General features: G+C 38.5%; 3 protein-coding genes across 3 annotated transcripts; all 3 read left to right on the forward strand.

The window, feature by feature from the left end:
* Positions 1-3,988: 3,988 nt before the first annotated feature.
* Positions 3,989-5,402, forward strand: LOC111194972 (trace amine-associated receptor 13c-like). Its single transcript, XM_022680690.2, has one exon. The coding sequence runs from the start codon at positions 4,046-4,048 to the stop codon at positions 5,030-5,032; it is 987 nt and encodes a 328-aa protein (XP_022536411.2). The 5' UTR covers positions 3,989-4,045; the 3' UTR covers positions 5,033-5,402.
* Positions 5,403-12,719: 7,317 nt separating this feature from the next.
* LOC111195020 (trace amine-associated receptor 6-like) lies at positions 12,720-14,167 on the forward strand. Its single transcript, XM_022681035.2, has one exon. The coding sequence runs from the start codon at positions 12,720-12,722 to the stop codon at positions 13,737-13,739; it is 1,020 nt and encodes a 339-aa protein (XP_022536756.2). The 3' UTR covers positions 13,740-14,167.
* Positions 14,168-16,753: 2,586 nt separating this feature from the next.
* Positions 16,754-18,534, forward strand: LOC103032234 (trace amine-associated receptor 13c-like). The gene has a single exon (XM_007244708.4). It carries the CDS (start codon positions 16,815-16,817, stop codon positions 17,829-17,831), a length of 1,017 nt encoding a protein of 338 aa, XP_007244770.3. The 5' UTR covers positions 16,754-16,814; the 3' UTR covers positions 17,832-18,534.
* The last annotated feature ends 1,185 nt before the right edge of the window (positions 18,535-19,719 follow it).

Consider the following 19,719-nt stretch of genomic DNA (forward strand, 5'->3'; position numbering starts at 1 on the left):
AGCATGAATACACAATTGCCACTGAGGTGCTTCGTAATGGTGTTGAAGCTCTGCTAGTAGGTGGCAGTGTGATTGGCTGTAATTGCTGACATTGGTGCCAAAGATGAATATACATATTTGAGATCAAAAAGAGTCAATAAGCTGATCCATCAGGGCATTAAAGGCCTGCTGATAGATGAAGGACCACCACATTAGGGCTTATCACATTTTATCATCTTGAGGGCATGGCTCACAAAAAAAAAAAAAATGTTTTAATTATGGGGGTTTCTCCTTACATAAAGTAAAAACCTGCTTCTTTGACCATTCTTACACCACTCTTACACCACAATTTCCCAGGATTCCTTATCGTGCATCATAAGTTAATCTTCTTCTGGAGCATGGGAAGCAGCCATACTGCCCCATGAATGCTTACAAGATCAAGCTATGGAATGTTCCCCATGCTTGCCTGCACATTTTTGTGGTTTCCTTGATTTAACACATCAGCTTCACCACAGGAAGGTAATTGGTCAATTATCTGGATCAGGCCTGTCGGGATCAGGTAAACAATAAAATGTTTATTGCAGGGGTCCTCCAGGACCATGAATGGAAACCACTACTGTGTGGTTTTAACACATCTGCTTCCACAGTCCTGGTACAGCATTGTGTGGGAATGTGATTGAGTGCAGACATTCTGATGCTAAATTAGCAAAAGAATGTATGGATTGTAAGAATTCAGTGGACTGAAACATGTGCCCACACTGTACTGGGTTCCCTGATCATTATTATATGATTAACACTCTGCCAGAAAGTATCCGTAGTACTGACAAATGAGGGCAGACTGTTTTGGCTCAGTCACAGCAAAAATACCTAAAAAAGTGAAGCTACCACCACCATGTTTCACGTTTGTGATACGGTTTTAATGTAGGCTTGCATAATGTTTCCAATGTAAGTCAAATGTTTCAGTTTTTTTTATTCATCCACCTACATGATGCTCTTCCAGTAGTATTCTAATGTACATGTAACTAATGTACATCTTTAAACATGTGGCAAAGTTCTTAATGAACAGAAGCTTCACCCCTGCTATTATTCATTACAGGATGCTTGTGTTACATTGGATTTAGAAACACTGACATATGCAGATATTTCTACATTCTTTATTTTGGGATAATTGTGATAAAAAAAACAGTTTGAATAAAGATGGATCATAAGTATTGATGGGTAACTTCTATTGCAGTGGAGTAACAGTGGATGAACTTCATTAGTGATAAGAGAAACATTTAATTTAGGCCCTAGTGCAAACTTTGAAAATCACAGATGTACAGTATTATTACCTGTAGTCATGTTCTTAAAGCATGAATGTTATAATGTCTTATATATTCCAGCTAATGGGTAAGCGACATTGCATAAAATACTTTAGAAATAATCTGTATATAATATTTTATGTTTTTTTTTTTCATTTTAAATAATTTGCAAATAAGTTTCTAGGTTTAAGGTATACAGTTCTGTTGCTCTGTATCATGTTCAAAGAGAGGTGAACTTTGCATCAGTCACTTAGGGGAACATGATGTAATGCATATCTGCCCTCTGAACCTTCAGAGACCAACTGAAGCCTTTAATTTATTAGATTATTTATAGAATAAAGTGTTCTCTTATGAAAATATTTACTTGTTTCCAGCTCCAGGTCTCCAAAGACCCCATTAGCACCTACAGTCCAGGTCCATCAACAAGTTCCTCAGTTGAATCTGCACAATTAAAGGTGTTAAAAAAACAGGTTGAAGTTGATGCAAGTCATTCTGCTGGGAGGTTATGGCATGGGAGGTGGTGGTAGAAGTGGGGGTGTTTACTGAAGACACTAATGATGAAAAAGACTGGTCACAGGTGTAGTGGTCAGCACAAGACAAGAAGACCAAAAAAGAAATATTAAAGATGACTTATCTTTCAGAGCTTTAGCTGTATTTTATTAGAATATCTACAGAAAAGTCCTTAATTTCATAGTTCATGACCCCTGTCTTAAGTCCAAGACTGTGTCTCAAACTGGCTGAATAAATGTGCATTTATACATGGCCTACACATGAACTGAAATTGGACAGTGAAAACTGGACAAACAAAGGAAATTAATGGCAACTTGAACCACTGAAGATGCCTTTCCTTCTCTTTCAACACACTTTTCCTCTTTTGTCTCTTGTGATATTGATTTCACAGTAGGTTCTCTTCCTGAATGTGTAGATAGATAGGATCAATGCCTTGTGACTTACAATTTCCACAGAATAAAAACAAACAAAAATTCTTGTTGGGCCAAACATCAGTACAAGTAAAATCCAAAATTCTTAAACTCTGATTATACTTATCACACTTTGGATGAACAAAATTCATTGTCTCTAAAATTAAGAGTCCCAGAGCCATACAGTGGCATGCAAACACTTGAACAATCCCATTCAAATTAGATTTTAAATGTTAAAAAAATATTCATGGGGTCCTCTTCAACAATACACTTGCATGGGGGGCTTCCAAAGTCTGCCTTTCCACATTCGTGGACTCAGGAGCAGCACAGAATTTCCTGGATGCCACCATGGGCAGGAGGATGGCCCTGTCGCTGGTAACCCTCTAGGAGCAGTGACCTGTAGCAGCCATCAACGGGCGGTCTTTGGAGCCAGGGAGAGGTCCCATTCAGAGCAGGTAGCGTATCAACTGGCTTACTCGCTCGGCATGGGGTCCAGATACCAGGACCATTGGTAAGAGGAAGGCCCAGCAACCTCTCTGGCGAGTGCTGGCTTCTTTGTGGACAAAAAGGATGGTGGGCTGAGGCCCTGCATTGTGTGGTCGTTACCCCTGTTGAGCAGAGATACGACGTGGGAGACTGGGACCTTCTGACCGTCAAGCTCTCCCTGGAAGAGTGAAGGGATTGGCTTGAGATGTCTGAACACTCCTTTCTGGTCTGGACAGACTATAATTAACTGATCTACATGCAGAAGATCATGCATCTGAACCCACGCCAGGCCAAGTGGCGTATTTCTTCACCCAGTTTGACCTCACTTGGTCAGATGGTCTCGGGTCCAAAAATGTCAAATCGGATGCCCTCTCTCACCAATGGGAGGCACTCCCTCTTCCAGTGGAACCATGCACCGTGGTTCCCCCAGCCAGGATCCTTCTGCCCCTCCATTAGGGCCTGTTGTACACTATTCTTCAGGCCCAGGAGGTTGACCCCGACCTGGGTAATGGTCTACTGGTTCGGGACTTTCGGGACTATACCCGCATCCCACAGGTGGAATTGCTTCCTGTTTAGTATTAGGAAGTCTTTTTTTGTTGTTTTTTTCTCTCCCCCTTTAACAAGGGGTAGCCATGAATCACTGCCAAGCCTTTTTTACCTTCTCCCCTTTCTCTCTATCATGCTTGACATGATTTATTTTGTACTCGCTTTTGTTTTTCTGTCCAATTTCAGGGCTCTCTTTTAAGGCCACCTTTTGAGGCCACATCCAGCTTTGGGCTGATTAGCCTCAGTGTGGTTGTCCCTTATTTTGTACGTAGCATTAGCCTGCTCAAAGCAACTGTGTGCTTGTTGAACTATCTACTGAACTATCTACTATCTAGATCAGGGTTTAAACTGATCACAAAATTAACCATTGACTGACACCAATTGTAGGCTGTAAACTATAAAATATTTGAAATTGTTGGGCCTACCCTAGTCAGGAGGACCAGTAAAGTAAACCGGGGTTATGTCAAAATTGAATTGACTTCACCGTGCAAGTGTAAAAGAGCCAAATGATAAGCATTTCAGTGGGTTGGTAAAAAAGATTTTCTTGTATGGCAGGACATATTTATCTCTGCCCTTGTTATCTTCCGTGACATTAGTTATAGACTAACACAGGCCTGACCACTGCTGTAAACAATGATGTAATCTCGAATGTCTGAAGACTGATGTTTGGGGCACTTTAGCCACTCATATTGAAGTGGGAGGATTCAAACATGGGTATAAAAAAATGTGGCAACACAGCCCTGTCTGTCAGTTCAGTATCACTGGACGACACAGCAGATCCAGTTTCATCTGATTAACCTGCATCTCTTTATAATGGATATATCATACTCTCTAAACTTCACAGTTCAATACTGCTTTCCTGGAAACAATGCATCCTGCAGAAAGCAGGTCCGATCAGACCCTGCATATATATTTTTGTTCATTTTCCTCTCATGTATATCTGTGTGTACTGTGATTTTGAACTTGTTGGTGATTATCTCCATCTCTCACTTCAAGCAGCTCAACACTCCAACCAACCTGCTCATCCTCTCTCTGGCTGCAGCAGATCTTATAGTGGGAATGTTTGTTATGCCTGTGAAAATAATACAACTGAAAGACTCCTGTTGGTATTTTGGAGATTTGGCATGTTGTGTTTCTGAAATAAGTATTGGATATTTAACGGCAGCATCTCTGTGTAGCCTGGTTTTGATTGCAGTTGATCGATACATTGCTGTCAGTGATCCTCTGCATTATCCCACTAGAATCACAGTTTCTAAAATGGCTTTGTTCATAATTCTAGGCTGGTCTTTATCTGTGATGTATATAACCATATTTTTTTACTTTAATGACCATCTACTTCAATCTCAGATGAGCACCAGTTGTTATGGAGAGTGTGTAGTGAATATTAAATATTCCTGGGTGATTGTTGATCTGGTAGTTTGCTTTGTAGCTCCTTGCTCCGTTATACTGATCCTGTATTCAATTATTTTTAATGCTGCAAGACAGCAAGCTAAAGCTGTCAGAGCTGTAAGACTTACCTTAAAGAAACACAGCTCTTCAAATTCTTCTGAAATCAAAGCAGCAAAAACACTGGGACTCGTGATTTTTGTTTATCTTACTTGCTGGATACCCTATTATGTATGTTCTCTGTCAACTTTATCAATAGTGTGGACTGTGTTTGGCTGGCTAGTGTTCATGAACTCAGCAATGAATCCACTGATGTATGCAATATTCTATCCATGGTTTAGAACATCAGTTAAATTTATTGTATCTTGTCGAATATTTGTATCCTCATCTTCAAGGTTTAATTTGTTCCCATAGCATTTTTAATTTATTATCAGGTTGGTTTCAGTGAATGAAGTTAAAGCACTCTGCAGTCACTGACCACAGTGTCATAAATAAGGCCTAAAATCTCTATAAGAAATGTTCATATTATTTTGTTTTAGACTGTAGTGACCAAATATGTTGAAACTGATATTTTACGAGTATGATTAATGGGGAGGAAAAAGGGAATGAGATTGCTAGCAATACAGCTTTAAAGAGAGACACTAATAACCTCACTGACCTTTTAATTGCATACACTATTTCATAATTTACTGCACCAACAGACATGTACTTGTATATTGAATCTGCTTTTAATGTTATATTTCATTTTGTGTTATATTCTGTCTCATGAATATGCTTCATCAGAAAAAAAGACCTGTCTATGACTACATGTTGAAATGCTTTCATATTTAGGAATCATTGTTTGAAACTACACGCAAATAAATAAAATAAATGGAAGATTTGTTTTGAGACTTTTATATATAAAAATAACTCCTAAATCATTTATGTTCACTCAACAGTTTCTCCAAATTATTTATCAATTCATGGCGTTCTATATGTTGCTGAAATCATCTATAATATGTAATCTGAAATATTATAATAAAAACAGATAACCCCATGACTTTTTTTTCCCAGAGAGCTAATCTTCACCCTCCCAGTGCTGGAAGCATCATGTCATAAATCTGCCCATATTATAAATCTGTGTGTATGTTACAGATCCCAGGCTTGAGGCCCATACACAGATAATACCTCTGTAAAAAAAAAAACAGGATTAACTGCATGAGACATGAACAATGGCTTGCTTTCATGAATGTCTTTTTGGTCTCAGTTTAATAATAATAAAAAAAAATATCACCAGTTTTTCATCAGGAAATCTCATTTGCTAATTCTATTGCTGGTTCCTCAAAAATTCGAAATCACCATATAAAACATGCTCATACCATGTTCATAAACATGCGTATGTAAAATCAAATTTTGCCTGACAAAGTGCTATACATTTATGTTTTAGTTATTAGAATTATTAGTAGTTTAACTGCAAAAAAACAAAAATACATAATATAATTAAAATAATAATGAAAAAAAAAGTAGGAAGACTGCTAATACTTTTAATAATAATAATAATACCTCTTAAAACCATCCTTTTAGAAAAAACTTATGTTGATTAGCAATCACCAGTTAAGTTGGGATATGTTTTTTTTTAAACGTATCTCTGCTTTAAACATCTCCACAACGTTATCTCTGATCTGACCTGTCTGGTGAGTTCTTTGGTCTTCATGATGCTGTTTGTTCGCTAGTGTTCTTTAACAGTCTACCGAGGCCTTCACAAAACATCTGTACTTATATTTCGATTATTTTACACACAGCTGGACTCTATTAAATTGATTAAGTGAGTTCCGAAGGCAGTTGATTGCACCGGATTTTAGTGAAAGGGGCTGAATACTTTGGCATGTCACACTTTTCAGATTTTTATTAGATCAACATTTATATATATTTGTATTTTTTCAACTTTATTATTATGTGCTGGACTCTGGACAATAGTGTGGCTATAGAACCAAAAAGATATTAATCAAGATTTAAAACATATTTCCATGTGTAAGCTTAGTAAACTTGGAAGTAAGCAGTATTATGCACATTTAGTAGAATTCTAATTCTAATAGAATTCAAACAAACAAACAAACAAAAAACAAAAAAAGCAGTGTAGATTCTGGACCTATTCTGCATTGGACTATAAATATTAGCCACAGCTAAGGGATGGCTCTGGAAGTAGGTATTTGTCTTAGGCCTTCTGTCTTATGTGTTCCCCACATAGATTTACAGTATGATTACCTGTAGTTATGTTCTGAAAGCAAGTATGTCATAATGTCTTATATATTTCAACTAATGTATAAGCGTAATATATTTATAAATAGAGTATTTATGGTTGTTTTTTATTTAACATAATTTGTAAGGGTTTTTTTTAGGTTTAAGGTTTTAGAGGTGAACTTTGCATAAGCCACTTAGAGGAACATGATGCAATGCATATCTGCCCTCTGAACCTTTAGAGACCAACTGAAGCCTTTAATTTATTAGATTATTTATAGAATAAAAAAAAATCTCTTATGAAAAGATTTACTTGTTTCCAGCTCCAGGTCTCCAAAGATCCCATTAGCACCTACAGTCCAGGTCCATAAACAAGTTCCTCAGTTGAATCTGCACAATTAAAGGTGTTAAATAAACAGGTTGAAGTTGATGCAAGTCATTCTGCTGAGAGATTATGGCAGGGGTGATAATGATGGTGGGGTGTGTGGGGGGAGGGGGGGGGGTGTTTACTGTAACTTACTGTAATACCTTGCGTAAGACTGTTTATGACACTAATGAAGAAAAATGACTGGTCACAGGTGTAGTGGTGAGCACAAGACAAGAAGACCAATAAGGGAATATTGAAGATGATTTTTTCTATTGAAGTTTTCCCTTGATTTTTTTTGCGGAAAGCAACGTTTCTTCACTTAGAACATAGTTCATGACCCCTGTCTTAAGGCAAAGACTGTCTCTCAAACTGGCTGAATGAATGTGCATGTATACATGGCCTACACATGAACTGAAAGTGGACAATAAAAAAACTGAACAAAAAAAAATTAATAGAAAGAAAAATAATGGCAACTTAAAGCACTGAAGATCTATTTCATTCCCTTTTCCCCCACTTTTCCTCTTTTTTTCTCTTGTGATATTGATTCTACAGTTGGTTCATTCCCTGAATGTCTAGCTGGACAGATATGATCAATGTCGAATGACTTACAATTTCCCCAAAATAAACACGTAAACAAAAATGAAAAATATAATTGTCCTACTAGTCTTAAAAGTGTGCATTAGTTCTATTACATTGTTGTTGGGTCAAAACATACAAAACATTACAGGTGAAATCTAAACTTCCAATATTCTGTATTTTGTGCTATAAGCATATGATTTTTATTTGATTATTATGTTACTTACTTATTAAACTAATCACACTTTGGAATGAACCAAATCCAATGGCTCTATAATGGAGAGTCCCAGACCAATACCAGTGGCATGCAGACCTTTGGACAATCCCTCTTCAACATTTTGTTATACAAATTGGATTTTAAATGTTAAAAACGGCAATAAAGCACTTTGCCTATTGTATTAAAATAAATCAGTATTGAATTGACTTTATTGTGGAAGCCAACCTGGGCCATTCATTTAAGCCCTTTGAGTGGCTCCTGCCAATAATAGCCGATGATGGTTTGTCCTTGGTCTTTGGTCCCATTACAAATCATAACATGCAAATCAATCAGTATGACCAGTGACAATGTCTCTCAGGATGTCAACATGGCCAATGCGGAGGACTAGCTCTTGGGCAATGGCACATTAGGTGGCATTTCTGAGGGCTACAGCATCCAGAAATTTTGTAGCATAGTCTACTATGGTGAGTATATACTCATAGCCTCGGGCACACTTGGGGAGTGGCCCTATTACGTCCATTCCAATTCTTTTGAATAGAACACCAATAATGGGGAGAGGGGGGTCAGAGGGGCAACGTGGGCATCAGTGAAAAAAGTTTTTTTTTACTTCATTGTGAATACTGGGCCAACAAAAATGGGGAAATATGCGTTTTAGGGTATTTTAATTTGCTAAGTATCCGCTGAGGGGGTGGCGATGAACTAAGTGCTAAATGTTATCTATTCAGGAGCGGCAGACTAGTTACTATTCCAAGGGTTCGTTATTAAGGAGGGTGGCCTGGTACAGGATATTGATTTCACCAGGAAGTATGTGGGTGGAAGGGGTTGTGCTAAATGGAGTTCTCCGTTGAGCACCTTCACATTATTCCTTGCAAACTTTGGCCTGTCATATTCCCTCTGCTAACGTTGAAATCCATTTTAAGCTATGATCTGGTGATACAGGAAAGAGAGGGGGTTAGTACAGGATGGGTTCTCACCTTTCAAGGTGGCATCCTCACTCTCACCACTCGCAGGTACGAGGAGGGCGTGTCTTCTCAGCTATCTGACTGAGAAGTCACTGCATACCGAAAGGGGTACAGGATGGTCATTTAGGACACCCAGACAGAGGGGGTGGCTACCTGTGTGGCTAATGACACAGGCTTTAGCAATCAGGACCTGGCTCATGTCGATCATTGATACAGGCCACTTCCAGGGTTTTTCAACTGGCTTGCACCAAGGCATGGCCGAGTGTTGGGTGAGACTGATAGGAATGCCTGAGTTCATGGTGGCCTGCATAGGGTGGCCATTTATGCGGAATGGTAGGGCCAGGTTTTGGCTTCTTGTTCTGTGGGCATGGGCTCGTCACAAAGGCAAGGTAGAGGGTTGCTTGCCCGATTTGAAACTCCATGTAACACAAGGCCACCTCCGTTGCGTTCCTCTTTCCTCTTTCTGCGGCTAACCGAAGTCACGCCTAAGGGTTGGAGATGTGGCCTCCTTTTTCTCACTCCAATTAAAAGAGTGGATGGACTCCATGGCCTTGGTGGCTTCCACTATTTCTTGGACCATGTGGGGGTCTTTTAAGCTGATATCCTTCTGCAGTTCACCTGGCAGGGATCGAAGAAAGTGGAAGAAATTGGTCCATGGCAATGCATTCCACAATGTTTTTGGCTGGCACCTGATCGGGTTGGAGCCAACGGCAAGTGACCTGAAGGAGCTGGGACATTTGGGTAAGTGGAAAACAGGATGGGCTGTATTTACAGTGGTGGAACTCTACAGCAACTGCCATTGGCCCGAGATGCAGGCAATTCAGGATTTCTGCTTTCAGTTGGTTGTAGTCCTGGGTAACTGTGGGCATGAGAGTGTAATAGGTTAGCTAGGCCTTGTCAGTCAAGAAGGGTGCCAGTACGTTGGATCACTCCTCCTTGTTCCATACTTCTCTTTCTGCAATACACTCAAAGTGTATAAATAAGCCTCAAATCATCCTCCGCCGTGAGTTTGGTGAGGTATTGTTGAGCCGCTTTCCAATTGTCCTGGAGGGGACAAAAATAAAAATAAAAATGAAAAAAATAGGACATAAGTTAAACAAAATTGGTAGAGAGCAGGGGCTGGGGGCAGTTTCTCTAGTCTGTGGCCATCTAGGATTTCACTGCGGTTAAGGGACTTCGTAGATGCTCTGGCAGGGCTTTACCTCAAAGGGTCAGTTGGCTACAGAGAGCAGATAGGGAAAGTGGAGCAAAAAGGGAGGAGGCAAGCAAACAACACAGTGGTTAGTCAATGTGGCGGGGTAGAACCAGCAGCCCCGAGTTCATGCCAATTCCTTCTTTTTATCTGGCGTCATCGTGGCTGGAAATGTCGTTTAGCTGTGCTACTCTGTCAGTGCCAGCTGTACGACATGGAGGCACCCTACTAGCCTCGCGGTCTTGGTGGCTATCCAAAACTGTAGTGCCAAACCAGCAGTAGCATTTACCACCTTGGCCAGTGGTGGTCACCTGGAAGGGTGCAATATATGGAGCGGAGCGGCGGTGAGGAAGGCCATGTCACACTGAGCTTGCTGCAGTTCAAGATTTTTTCTTCCCTGAGGGATGTGCTGGAGAAGCCTTTGCGCAGCGGTCAGACTCCTCCATCATCAACGCTGCAAGATCTTGGTGAAACATTAATGCAACACTATCCGTCTTGTCATTTCTACTAAGAAGAGTTATTTGTATTTATACTCTTGCAGACTGTCGTTTAATGGTCAGGATCCCACAGAAGAGACCACCAAAAAGCAACTATTAATTGAGTGGCGAGTTATCCACAGCACTGCAGTGACACTGGTATGGTGGTTGTGTGTTAGGCTTTACACCTTCACGTCTCACAAAAGTTTGGCTTCCTTAAATTTTATAAAGACCTTATGAACCCTCCACAAGCTGCCATAACCTTCAGTCCAAGAGACAACTTCTAGAGTTCTAGAGTTCGCCCCTTCATGCAGTGTCCTCTTGCATGGTCCAGTAACAAACAAGTTGTAATGAATAATTTCTGAATATCTAATTCATTACCAGAGGGAGGATTCATGCTTTTGTGACAGGTGAGCTCTCAGTAATGGTGGTGCAGGGGTTAATAATAAGGAGCTTTAATTATGGGAAGTCATGTTGGGGATATAAAAGGAAGTAGGAGGGTTTAATGGTGACGTGCACCTCATGGTTCCGGTTGGGTGAACTTGATCCCTTTGTTGGAGGTCTGGGCGGCAGTTCGGCATCTGGTTTGGCGTTCTGGATTGCAGAATTCCTTGCGGTGGCAATCACTTCAGGTAGGATGGATTGTGTTATTGGGTGTGGAGTGCTTTTTGGTGTGCAATGTAATTGGGTGATTTTAAATGGAATTATTTTGTAGTGATCAGAATCAGAGTGCTTTGCTTTTGCGGTGCTGGCGACTCTTAATAATTTACTACTTCACCGATAAGGAATTCCAGGTAGGCATGTTATCTTAGACCTCCGTTAAAGTATTTTATTATCTGGTACTTATATATATTTATTATGTATAATATATTTATTTCCTTGGATAGGATAGTGAGCTACCTGGCCTGCGACTCTCATCCCTCCTGTTTGCCCCGCCGCACGATCCCGGGCACTTCCCCTCCGTTGTGCTGCTGCTGCTTTCATCTTCATGGCTGCTGCTTTCATCTTCATGGCTGCTATACGCCGTAGTTAACTTTTTAATTAGTACTGTGCAGCGGTTGTTACTGGTTTTTTCACGCCCTATTTAGTTTTTAATTGCCAAAGTACGTGGCTGCTGCATCGTCGGACATTCTTTGGGGTTTTGTTTAGTGTATTGTGAAGGTTATTGGGCGCGGTTTTCTGCCGTGGGTCCGGTATTTTATGGGCTAATTAAGTAGTTTTTTTTGTTGGTTTCGTTTGGGTTTTCGTTTTCTTTTTCAGTAATTCGTTTCTTTATATTTTTGTGAACATTTTGGTTGAATTATTATTTTTTTATTTTTTTTTCATTATCGTTATTTTTTTTTAGGTTGAGTTTCGTTTTCTTCTTTAGTAATTCGTTTGTTTATATTTTTGTAAATATTTTGGCTCTGTTTCATTTGGGTAAATTTATGGTTTTGCGTTGAATTATAAATTTTCTTTTTGGATTACGCTTAATTATCGTTTTTTTCGTTTTTTATTTTCTTTTCTTTTTCCCTACTCCGATAATTAATTTTGGGCTTTGTGAATGATTTGTTTGTTCCTTTTGAGTTTATTTTCTTTAGCTAAACCGAGTCGGCTGTAATTTAATTATATAATTTTGTGTGATTCTCTTACATTTATTTGGGATTTGGGATTTTTTTCCTTTATTGTATTTCTTTGGGAAGTTTCTCTCGTCATTGTTTTAGTTGATTGTTAGTTTATACTTTGTTTTTTTTTTTGTTTCTCAATAGCCCATGGTGATTTGGAGGCTGCAGCCAAGTATTTAAATTTTAGATTGATTTTGGAAATAAACTGTGCATTGTGAAAATAAACGTTGAACAAAACTTCGGTCTCTGTCTCCTCATAACAACCAACCTGTGTGCCTTTGGTTAATGACTGGTAGTTATAATCTCCTGAGGGGTAGTCCTCAGGTGGCGTAGTCGGGTTATTGTTAAAGGTTATTGGGTTTTTTTTTTGGTTGGTTTAAATCTTGGGTTGTATTTAATCTCTGTGCTAAGCTCGCGTCACACTTTCATATAAAAAAGAGCCTCAGAGCCAGAGTATCCGTGTCAACCTACGGACTGGGGTCTATTTCAGATGGATAACGCAGACTACAGGCAAAATTTCACGGTTCAATACTGCTTCCCTGGACACAATGCATCTTGCAAAAAGGACGTCCGAACAGGCCCTGGATACATCGTTTTGTTCGTTTTTCTCTCGTGTGTATCTGTTTGTACAGTGTTTTTAAATGTGTTGGTGATTATCTCCATCTCTCACTTCAAGCAGCTCCACACTCCAACCAACCTGCTCATCCTCTCTCTGGCTGTGGCAGATCTCCTCGTGGGAATGTTTGTTATGCCTGTGAAAATAATGCAACTGACAGACTCCTGTTGGTATCTTGGAAATATGGCCTGTATTATTTTTCCAATAATCAATGGCCTCTCTGTGTTGTCATCTCTGTGTAGCTTGGTTTATATTGCAGTCGATCGGTATTTGGCCATCAGTGACCCTCTGCATTATTCTAGTAGAATCACTGTTTTCACAATGTCCGTGTGCATAATCCTAGGCTGGTCTTTTTGTTTCTTGTATGTTGTTGTCTATATGTACTTTAACGACCACTTCCTTCCATATCAGATATACACCAGGTGTCATGGAGAGTGTCTAGTGATCATAAAATATCCCTGGGTGGTCGCCAGCATTCTAATATTTTTTGTTTTTCCTTGCTCTCTTATTTTGGTACTGTATTCAATCGTATTTCACGTTGCAAGGCGTCAAGCCAAGGCTGTCAGAGCTGTGGTCAATGGTGCTTTGAGCAAAAATACAGGCAAAGTTTCAAGCTCATCTGAAACCAAAGCAGCAAAAACACTGGGGATTGTAATTTTCTTTTATTTTGCTTTCTGGATACCTTTTTACATCAGTTCTCTAACGGTTGAAAAGTTGACCACTGTGTCAATGGTGTGGACTGTGTTTGGCTGGTTAATGTACATCAACTCCTCAATGAATCCTCTGATATATGCCATTTTCTATCCATGGTTCAGAACGTCAGTTAAGTATATTGTGACTTTTAAAATATTTAAATCTTCATCGTCACGGTTTAATTTGTATAAAGAACACTGATAGCTAAAGGATAAGATGTGCATCGGTACATCTTTTACCCCTTTTTTTGCTGTAATTTCTGTAATATCTTTTCTGTATTCATATTTCTAATCTTTTCATCATATTTAAATTGATCACAATTAATATTAATCACATTTAATTCCAATATTTATGTAAGTTAAGTGTTTAGATATTTAAGGCAGGCTGTAAAATTCTGTTAAAACCAGCTGCTGTCTGCAATGTTCCTTTACTCTGGAGATTGCTGGTGGAACAATACTTTTTTCGTAACAACAGCAGCAGTTAGTTTAAGATATTTAAAGATATTAAAAAGCTTTACACACCTATGTACCCACACCAAACAAGGTTTATAAAATCTGAACATAAGCTGAAATAAGACAAAATTATTGCCTATTGTCTATCTATTGTTGTGTCCATTTAGATGTACTTCAGCTTAAATCATGGTATTTGTGATTAATATATCTGCTGTTTCTGCAGTAGTGCATTGTACAATAACACAATCATGAAAGAATTAAATAATGTATAAATAATAGAAGTGTTTGTTTCCTTTTTACTCATGTAAACAAATTTAGCTTTGAGTCAGAATGCCTGTTTTACAAATATATTCCAAATATTTTTTTGTGTATGCAGATAATCACATTACAACATTTGATCAGATTTACCTTGTATAGCCATTTTTAAGCATTTTTTGTTAATAGCGTGAATCTGGCATTGGGGTGTTTTTTTTTTATTATTTCTTTTAAAAACATTTTATATGCAAAGCATGTCTATATGACTGTATGAATTGATTAACACATTTTTTATGCATTTATAATGTGTTAGAACCTTACGGTACAGTGGCATGGAAAAGTGTTTCTTTTTCTTTTGCATGTTTGTCACTTTTAAATGTTTTAGATCATCAAATATTAGTCAAAAACAACACAAGTATACGCAAAATGCAGTTTTGAAATGGTTTTTATTATAAAAGGATGAAAAAAATATCCACACCTACATGGCCCTGTGTGAAAAACTGGTTCATCACACCTGAGTTAAATTTCGTTAGCCACACCTAGGCCTGATTACTGCCACAACTGTTCTCAACTGTTCAGGAAAAAAGAAAAAGAAAGTAATCGAGATCTATAATTCTGAAAAAGGTAATAAAATGACATTTCTAAAGTTTTAGAACTACAGCAAACCACAGTAAAAGTCATTATCCACAAATGGTGAAAATCTGAAACAGTAGGGAACCTTTCCAGGAGTGGCCATCTGACCAAAATTACCCCAAGAGTGCAGTGACCACTCGTCCAAGAGGTCACAAAAGTGTTTCATGAGCCATGAACCATAAGAAAGAGACTGGACAATAATGTAAGACTCATTGCAAGTTACTGCAAACGCTTGATTGCATTTGTTGTTGGTACGGGTGGTCTGACCAGTTATTTGGTTGAGGGGGCAAACCTTCATTTAAAACTGCATTTTGTGTGATAAAAAAATCATGAAGGGGGCAAACACTTCACACCAATGTACGTACAAATGCATAACACATTCATGTTTATTATCCAGTATGTATCCAGTATAATATTCAATAAAGTGACAGCTTTATTAGTCAATTATTAGCCATCAGGGAGGTGAGATGGACTCTATACTAAAGGACTATTTTTAAAAACGTGACCTGTTAGATGTCCTGTAATTTGTCAAAAAACATTTACAAGTATGCAGTTTCAGTCATTGGATTTATCAATATGTGTTTTTACCCCAATTAAAAACATAGCAATCCCATGAGCAAGAACTGCTCAGAGAATGTAAGAAGTGTCCTTATATTGTCAGCTAGACTGATGAGAAATCAGTTTGTGAATATTGTTCAGGAAAATCCATTTTTTGCTCATTTTTATGCAGATGACAACAGACCAATCAGAAGGACCCCATCACTGCACAAGGCAGTCCACCCTGCCCTCTGTCTCCACTGAAAATATTTGCAGATGCTTTAAGTGCATCAATAGTCGCAAATCATCTGGTTCAGCTGACATACCCAGCAGGGTACATAAGGCCTACTCTGACCAGTTATCTTAGGTCCTTACAGACATGTTTAACACTTCTCTCAGACATGCCAACATGCTTCAAACTAGCCACCATTGTACCAATTCCAAAGAGAGGTGTCCAATTGCCTAAACCAGCAGTTCTAACACGTCTCCCTCTCTGTGTTGGAAAAATATTTCAGATGATCCAGAACACAGCAGCTTGCCTGGTCTTCAACCAGCCAAAATGGGCATGCGTCACCCCACTACTCATTGAACTTCACTCACTACTGGTTGCTGCTTGTATTAAGTTCAAAGCCTTTACAATTGCCTAACTTCAGTGCAAATACTTAAAATTAAAAATGCAAATAAATCATTAAAATTTGAGTTACAATTGAAGTGTACCTACGATAGAAGTTAAAGATTTAATTTCTTTGTAGGTGAGAAAACTACCAAAATCCGCAGTGTATCAAATATTTATTTTCCCCAATATGTCACTTATTTTAATATGTATTCAAAATGTTGTGCTTTTTATTTATTTTATTATTTTTTTTTTCAATACCCTTTGTTGCCATTTTGCCCCTAAACAAAGGTATATGTGTGGTTGGTAGTTGCTGATCGCTGCAGGGGATTCTGGGAATTGGGGCGAACTCCATCATTACTTGAACCCTGCTCTGACTATCCACCTGCTGGTGAATTAAGATAGCGACTCCTCACTCTACCCTGTTTGAACCCATATTCCCAGGGCCATGGAACTGTGCAGCACACACTAAATGTAGCACCACTGAGCCTTCCTAAACTTTCTTTTTTTCCATATAACTTCTGAAAAAGTTTTAGTAATAGAGTGTCATTGTAAAAAAATAAAAAAGTAAAAAAAAAAAATAAAACAACTCCACCATTGACACCTATTCTCCACTGGCCAACACTGATTAATAATCAATGTGGGGGACTGGCTAGACAGTCATATTTTAGAGGGAGGATTCATGCTTTGGTATAAAAATAGCTCAGAAAGAGCAACATCACCCAGTTCAGCATCACTGGACAACAAGCGTATCGGCATCAACCAAGAGACTGAGGTCTATTTCAGATGGATAACGCAGACTACAGGCAAAACATCACGGTTCAGTACTGCTTCCCTGGACACAATGCATCTTGCAAAAAGGACGTCCGGACAGGCCCTGGATACATCGTTTTGTTCATTTTTCTCTCATGTATATCTGTGTGCACTGTGTTTTTGAACCTGGTGGTGATTATCTCCATCTCTCACTTCAAGCAGCTCCACTCTCCAACCAACCTGCTCATTGTTTCTCTGGCTTCAGCAGATCTTCTCGTGGGAATGTTCGTTATGCCTGTGAAAATAATGCAACTGACAAACTCCTGTTGGTACCTTGGAAATATGGCCTGTATTGTCTTTCCAATAATCAACGGCCTCTCTGTGTTAGGATCTCTCTGCAGCCTGGATTTCATCGCCATTGATCGATATTTGGCCATCAGTGACCCTCTGCATTATTCTAGAAGAATCACTATGTTCAGAACATCTGTGTGCATATTTCTAGGCTGGTCCTTTTGTTTCTTGTATGTTGTTGTTTATATGTACTTTAATGACCATTTCCTGCCATCTCAGCTAACCACCAGATGTTACGGAGAGTGTTTCGTCTTCATAAAACCACCATGGGTGATGAGCAGCACCTACATCTTTTTTTTTTTACCTTGTACCCTTATTTTCGTCTTATACGCAGCCATTTTTCATGTTGCCAGACGTCAGGCTAAGGCTGTCAGAGCTGTGGTCAATGGAGCAGGCAAAGTTTCAGGCAAAGCTTCAGGCTCATCTGAAACCAAAGCAGCCAAAACACTGGGAATTGTCATTTGTGTTTACTTTGCATTCTGGATACCTTTTTACATCAGTTCCCTAACTGTTCAACATTTGACCACTGTGTCAATGGTGTGGACTGTGTTCGGCTGGCTATCGTACATCAACTCCTGTATGAATCCACTCATTTATGCCATATTCTATCCATGGTTCCGAATATGTGTTAAGCATATTGTCACTTTTAAAATATTTGAAACATCATCTTCCAACTTTAATTTGTATAAGGAACATTAATAACCAGTGCTGGAAAGCTGAGCATCACAGAGCCTTTTTTTTCTTTCTTTCCTTTTGTCACATTCTCATGTTTGTCGTTTCTCATGTTAAATATTCTGTATGTCTATCGTTTTCATTATATTTTAATCCAGCATTTATTGTTGTGTTGCAATGCAGGTTCAAAATTTCTGTTAAAATGACCTGGTATCTGCAATGGTCCTTTATTTTGAGATTGCTGGAGGGTAGCATGTGCAAATAATCTGTCCATAACAACAGCAGTGGTGTTCAGATATCTGCTGTATGAACACACACACACACAGAATGATGAAACCCACACCAACATGCATTTTCTAAAATATGATTTTAATATGAAATGAGTGCAACATTTATAACATTTAGCACAGTATTTATTGTCCTGTATAAATTATAATTTGATAAAATTAAAAAATAAATAAAAAATATTCCTGTGGCCATATAGTGGTGCTGTAGAATGTAAACTGAACATTTGTAGATTAACAAATATGTAGTCACTGCAATAACTGCGTAGTATATCTTATCATGACAATAATAGTTAAACTTTTCAGTTTTCTAAAGAGGCTTAACCGCGTAGTCAAATTGCGCAATTCTATTATGGAGCTTAAAAGCCCTTATTTTTAAATTGCTACTAAAACAAATTATTATAAAAATTAAAACTAATTTATTTAAAGTTTTTTTTTTGTCTGTGTAAGCATATGTTTTCTATCATCTATGTTGAATTTGTGTAGTATATTAAATGTGTAGCACATCATTATTGCCAGGCAAAAAAAAAAAAAAAAAAAAAAAAAAAAAAAAATCCAGTTTTGAAGTACATGATGTTGTTCTACATTACAGAACACTGTTTAAAACCTTCTGAACTGTGTACTGTTTTAAAATGTCTGATTATTAATTTCCCTGAAGATAAATAAAATCAATTCTGTGGTTTACATTGCAGACAGTCCACTCTGGTATTTGCCAAGCAATTGAGAGTACTACATGTCCTAAAATGACTTGTGTATGATACTAATTATACTACAGCTAGACTATTTATGTTATTTATGTTGTTGTTTAATTCATTCACGCAACTAGCAATACAGACACCCGGGAAGGTGAATCTTTCAACTGTCCCATGTCATCATATAGTGAGTTTCCACAAGCACAATATAAAACAAGCATTCAAAGTAAAATAAAAATAAAAATCATCAAGATATCAAAGGCTGTGATTTTGTGGTCTCATTCAGTAGATTTTAGTCTAAATACTTGAGACCAAATAAACACCAGCCATTGGAATGGCACAACCAAATTCTTTACTTGGTTGAATTCAGCCTGCTCCATAATTTTATTTAATTAAATTAATTTAGTTTATTGTATTCTAATTACATGGACACTTATGGCTGAATTCATCCAGGAGTAAGTAATTCAGGTCTAGGAATACCAGTTGTTCTGTGATGATATTAATAGTCAATCAGGGATAAATACATAGAGAGTCTGTATATCAGGGCTCTCAAGTTTGGAAGTTTGGTGGGAGTGAGATTGGAGGGGGTGGGGTGGTGGTGGTGTTGGGTGCGTGCAGTTCTTCTTCAGTTGTACCAAGGGGGGGGGGTTGGATGCGCGCTGTTCTTCATCAGTTGTTCAAAGGGGGGGTGGGATGGTTGCGCTCAGTTCTTCAGTTGTTAAACCGTGGGGTGGGCGGAGTTGCCGCCGTTCTCCTTCAGTTGTTCACAAAAACCTTCGAATCGGACAGTTCTTTGCGCCTGACACTCTGGCTGAAACTCCACCCTCTTTGACTAGGTCTGCCTAACACCACAGCGATCTATATTCTGATTGGCTCAACGAGAGTACATTATAATATACAGCCGATGGATTGGCAAAAGCGTGAGAAATACCATGTGTG

This window comes from Astyanax mexicanus, chromosome 20 (genome assembly GCF_023375975.1).
Source record: "Astyanax mexicanus isolate ESR-SI-001 chromosome 20, AstMex3_surface, whole genome shotgun sequence".
Classification (NCBI taxonomy): domain Eukaryota; kingdom Metazoa; phylum Chordata; class Actinopteri; order Characiformes; family Acestrorhamphidae; genus Astyanax; species Astyanax mexicanus.

What these genes read in the sequence shown, in the direction of transcription:
- LOC111194972 (XM_022680690.2), top strand. Translation starts at nt 4,046, where the DNA reads ATGGATATATCATACTCTCTAAACTTCACAGTTCAATACTGCTTTCCT.
- LOC111195020 (XM_022681035.2), top strand. Translation starts at nt 12,720, where the DNA reads ATGGATAACGCAGACTACAGGCAAAATTTCACGGTTCAATACTGCTTC.
- LOC103032234 (XM_007244708.4), top strand. Translation starts at nt 16,815, where the DNA reads ATGGATAACGCAGACTACAGGCAAAACATCACGGTTCAGTACTGCTTC.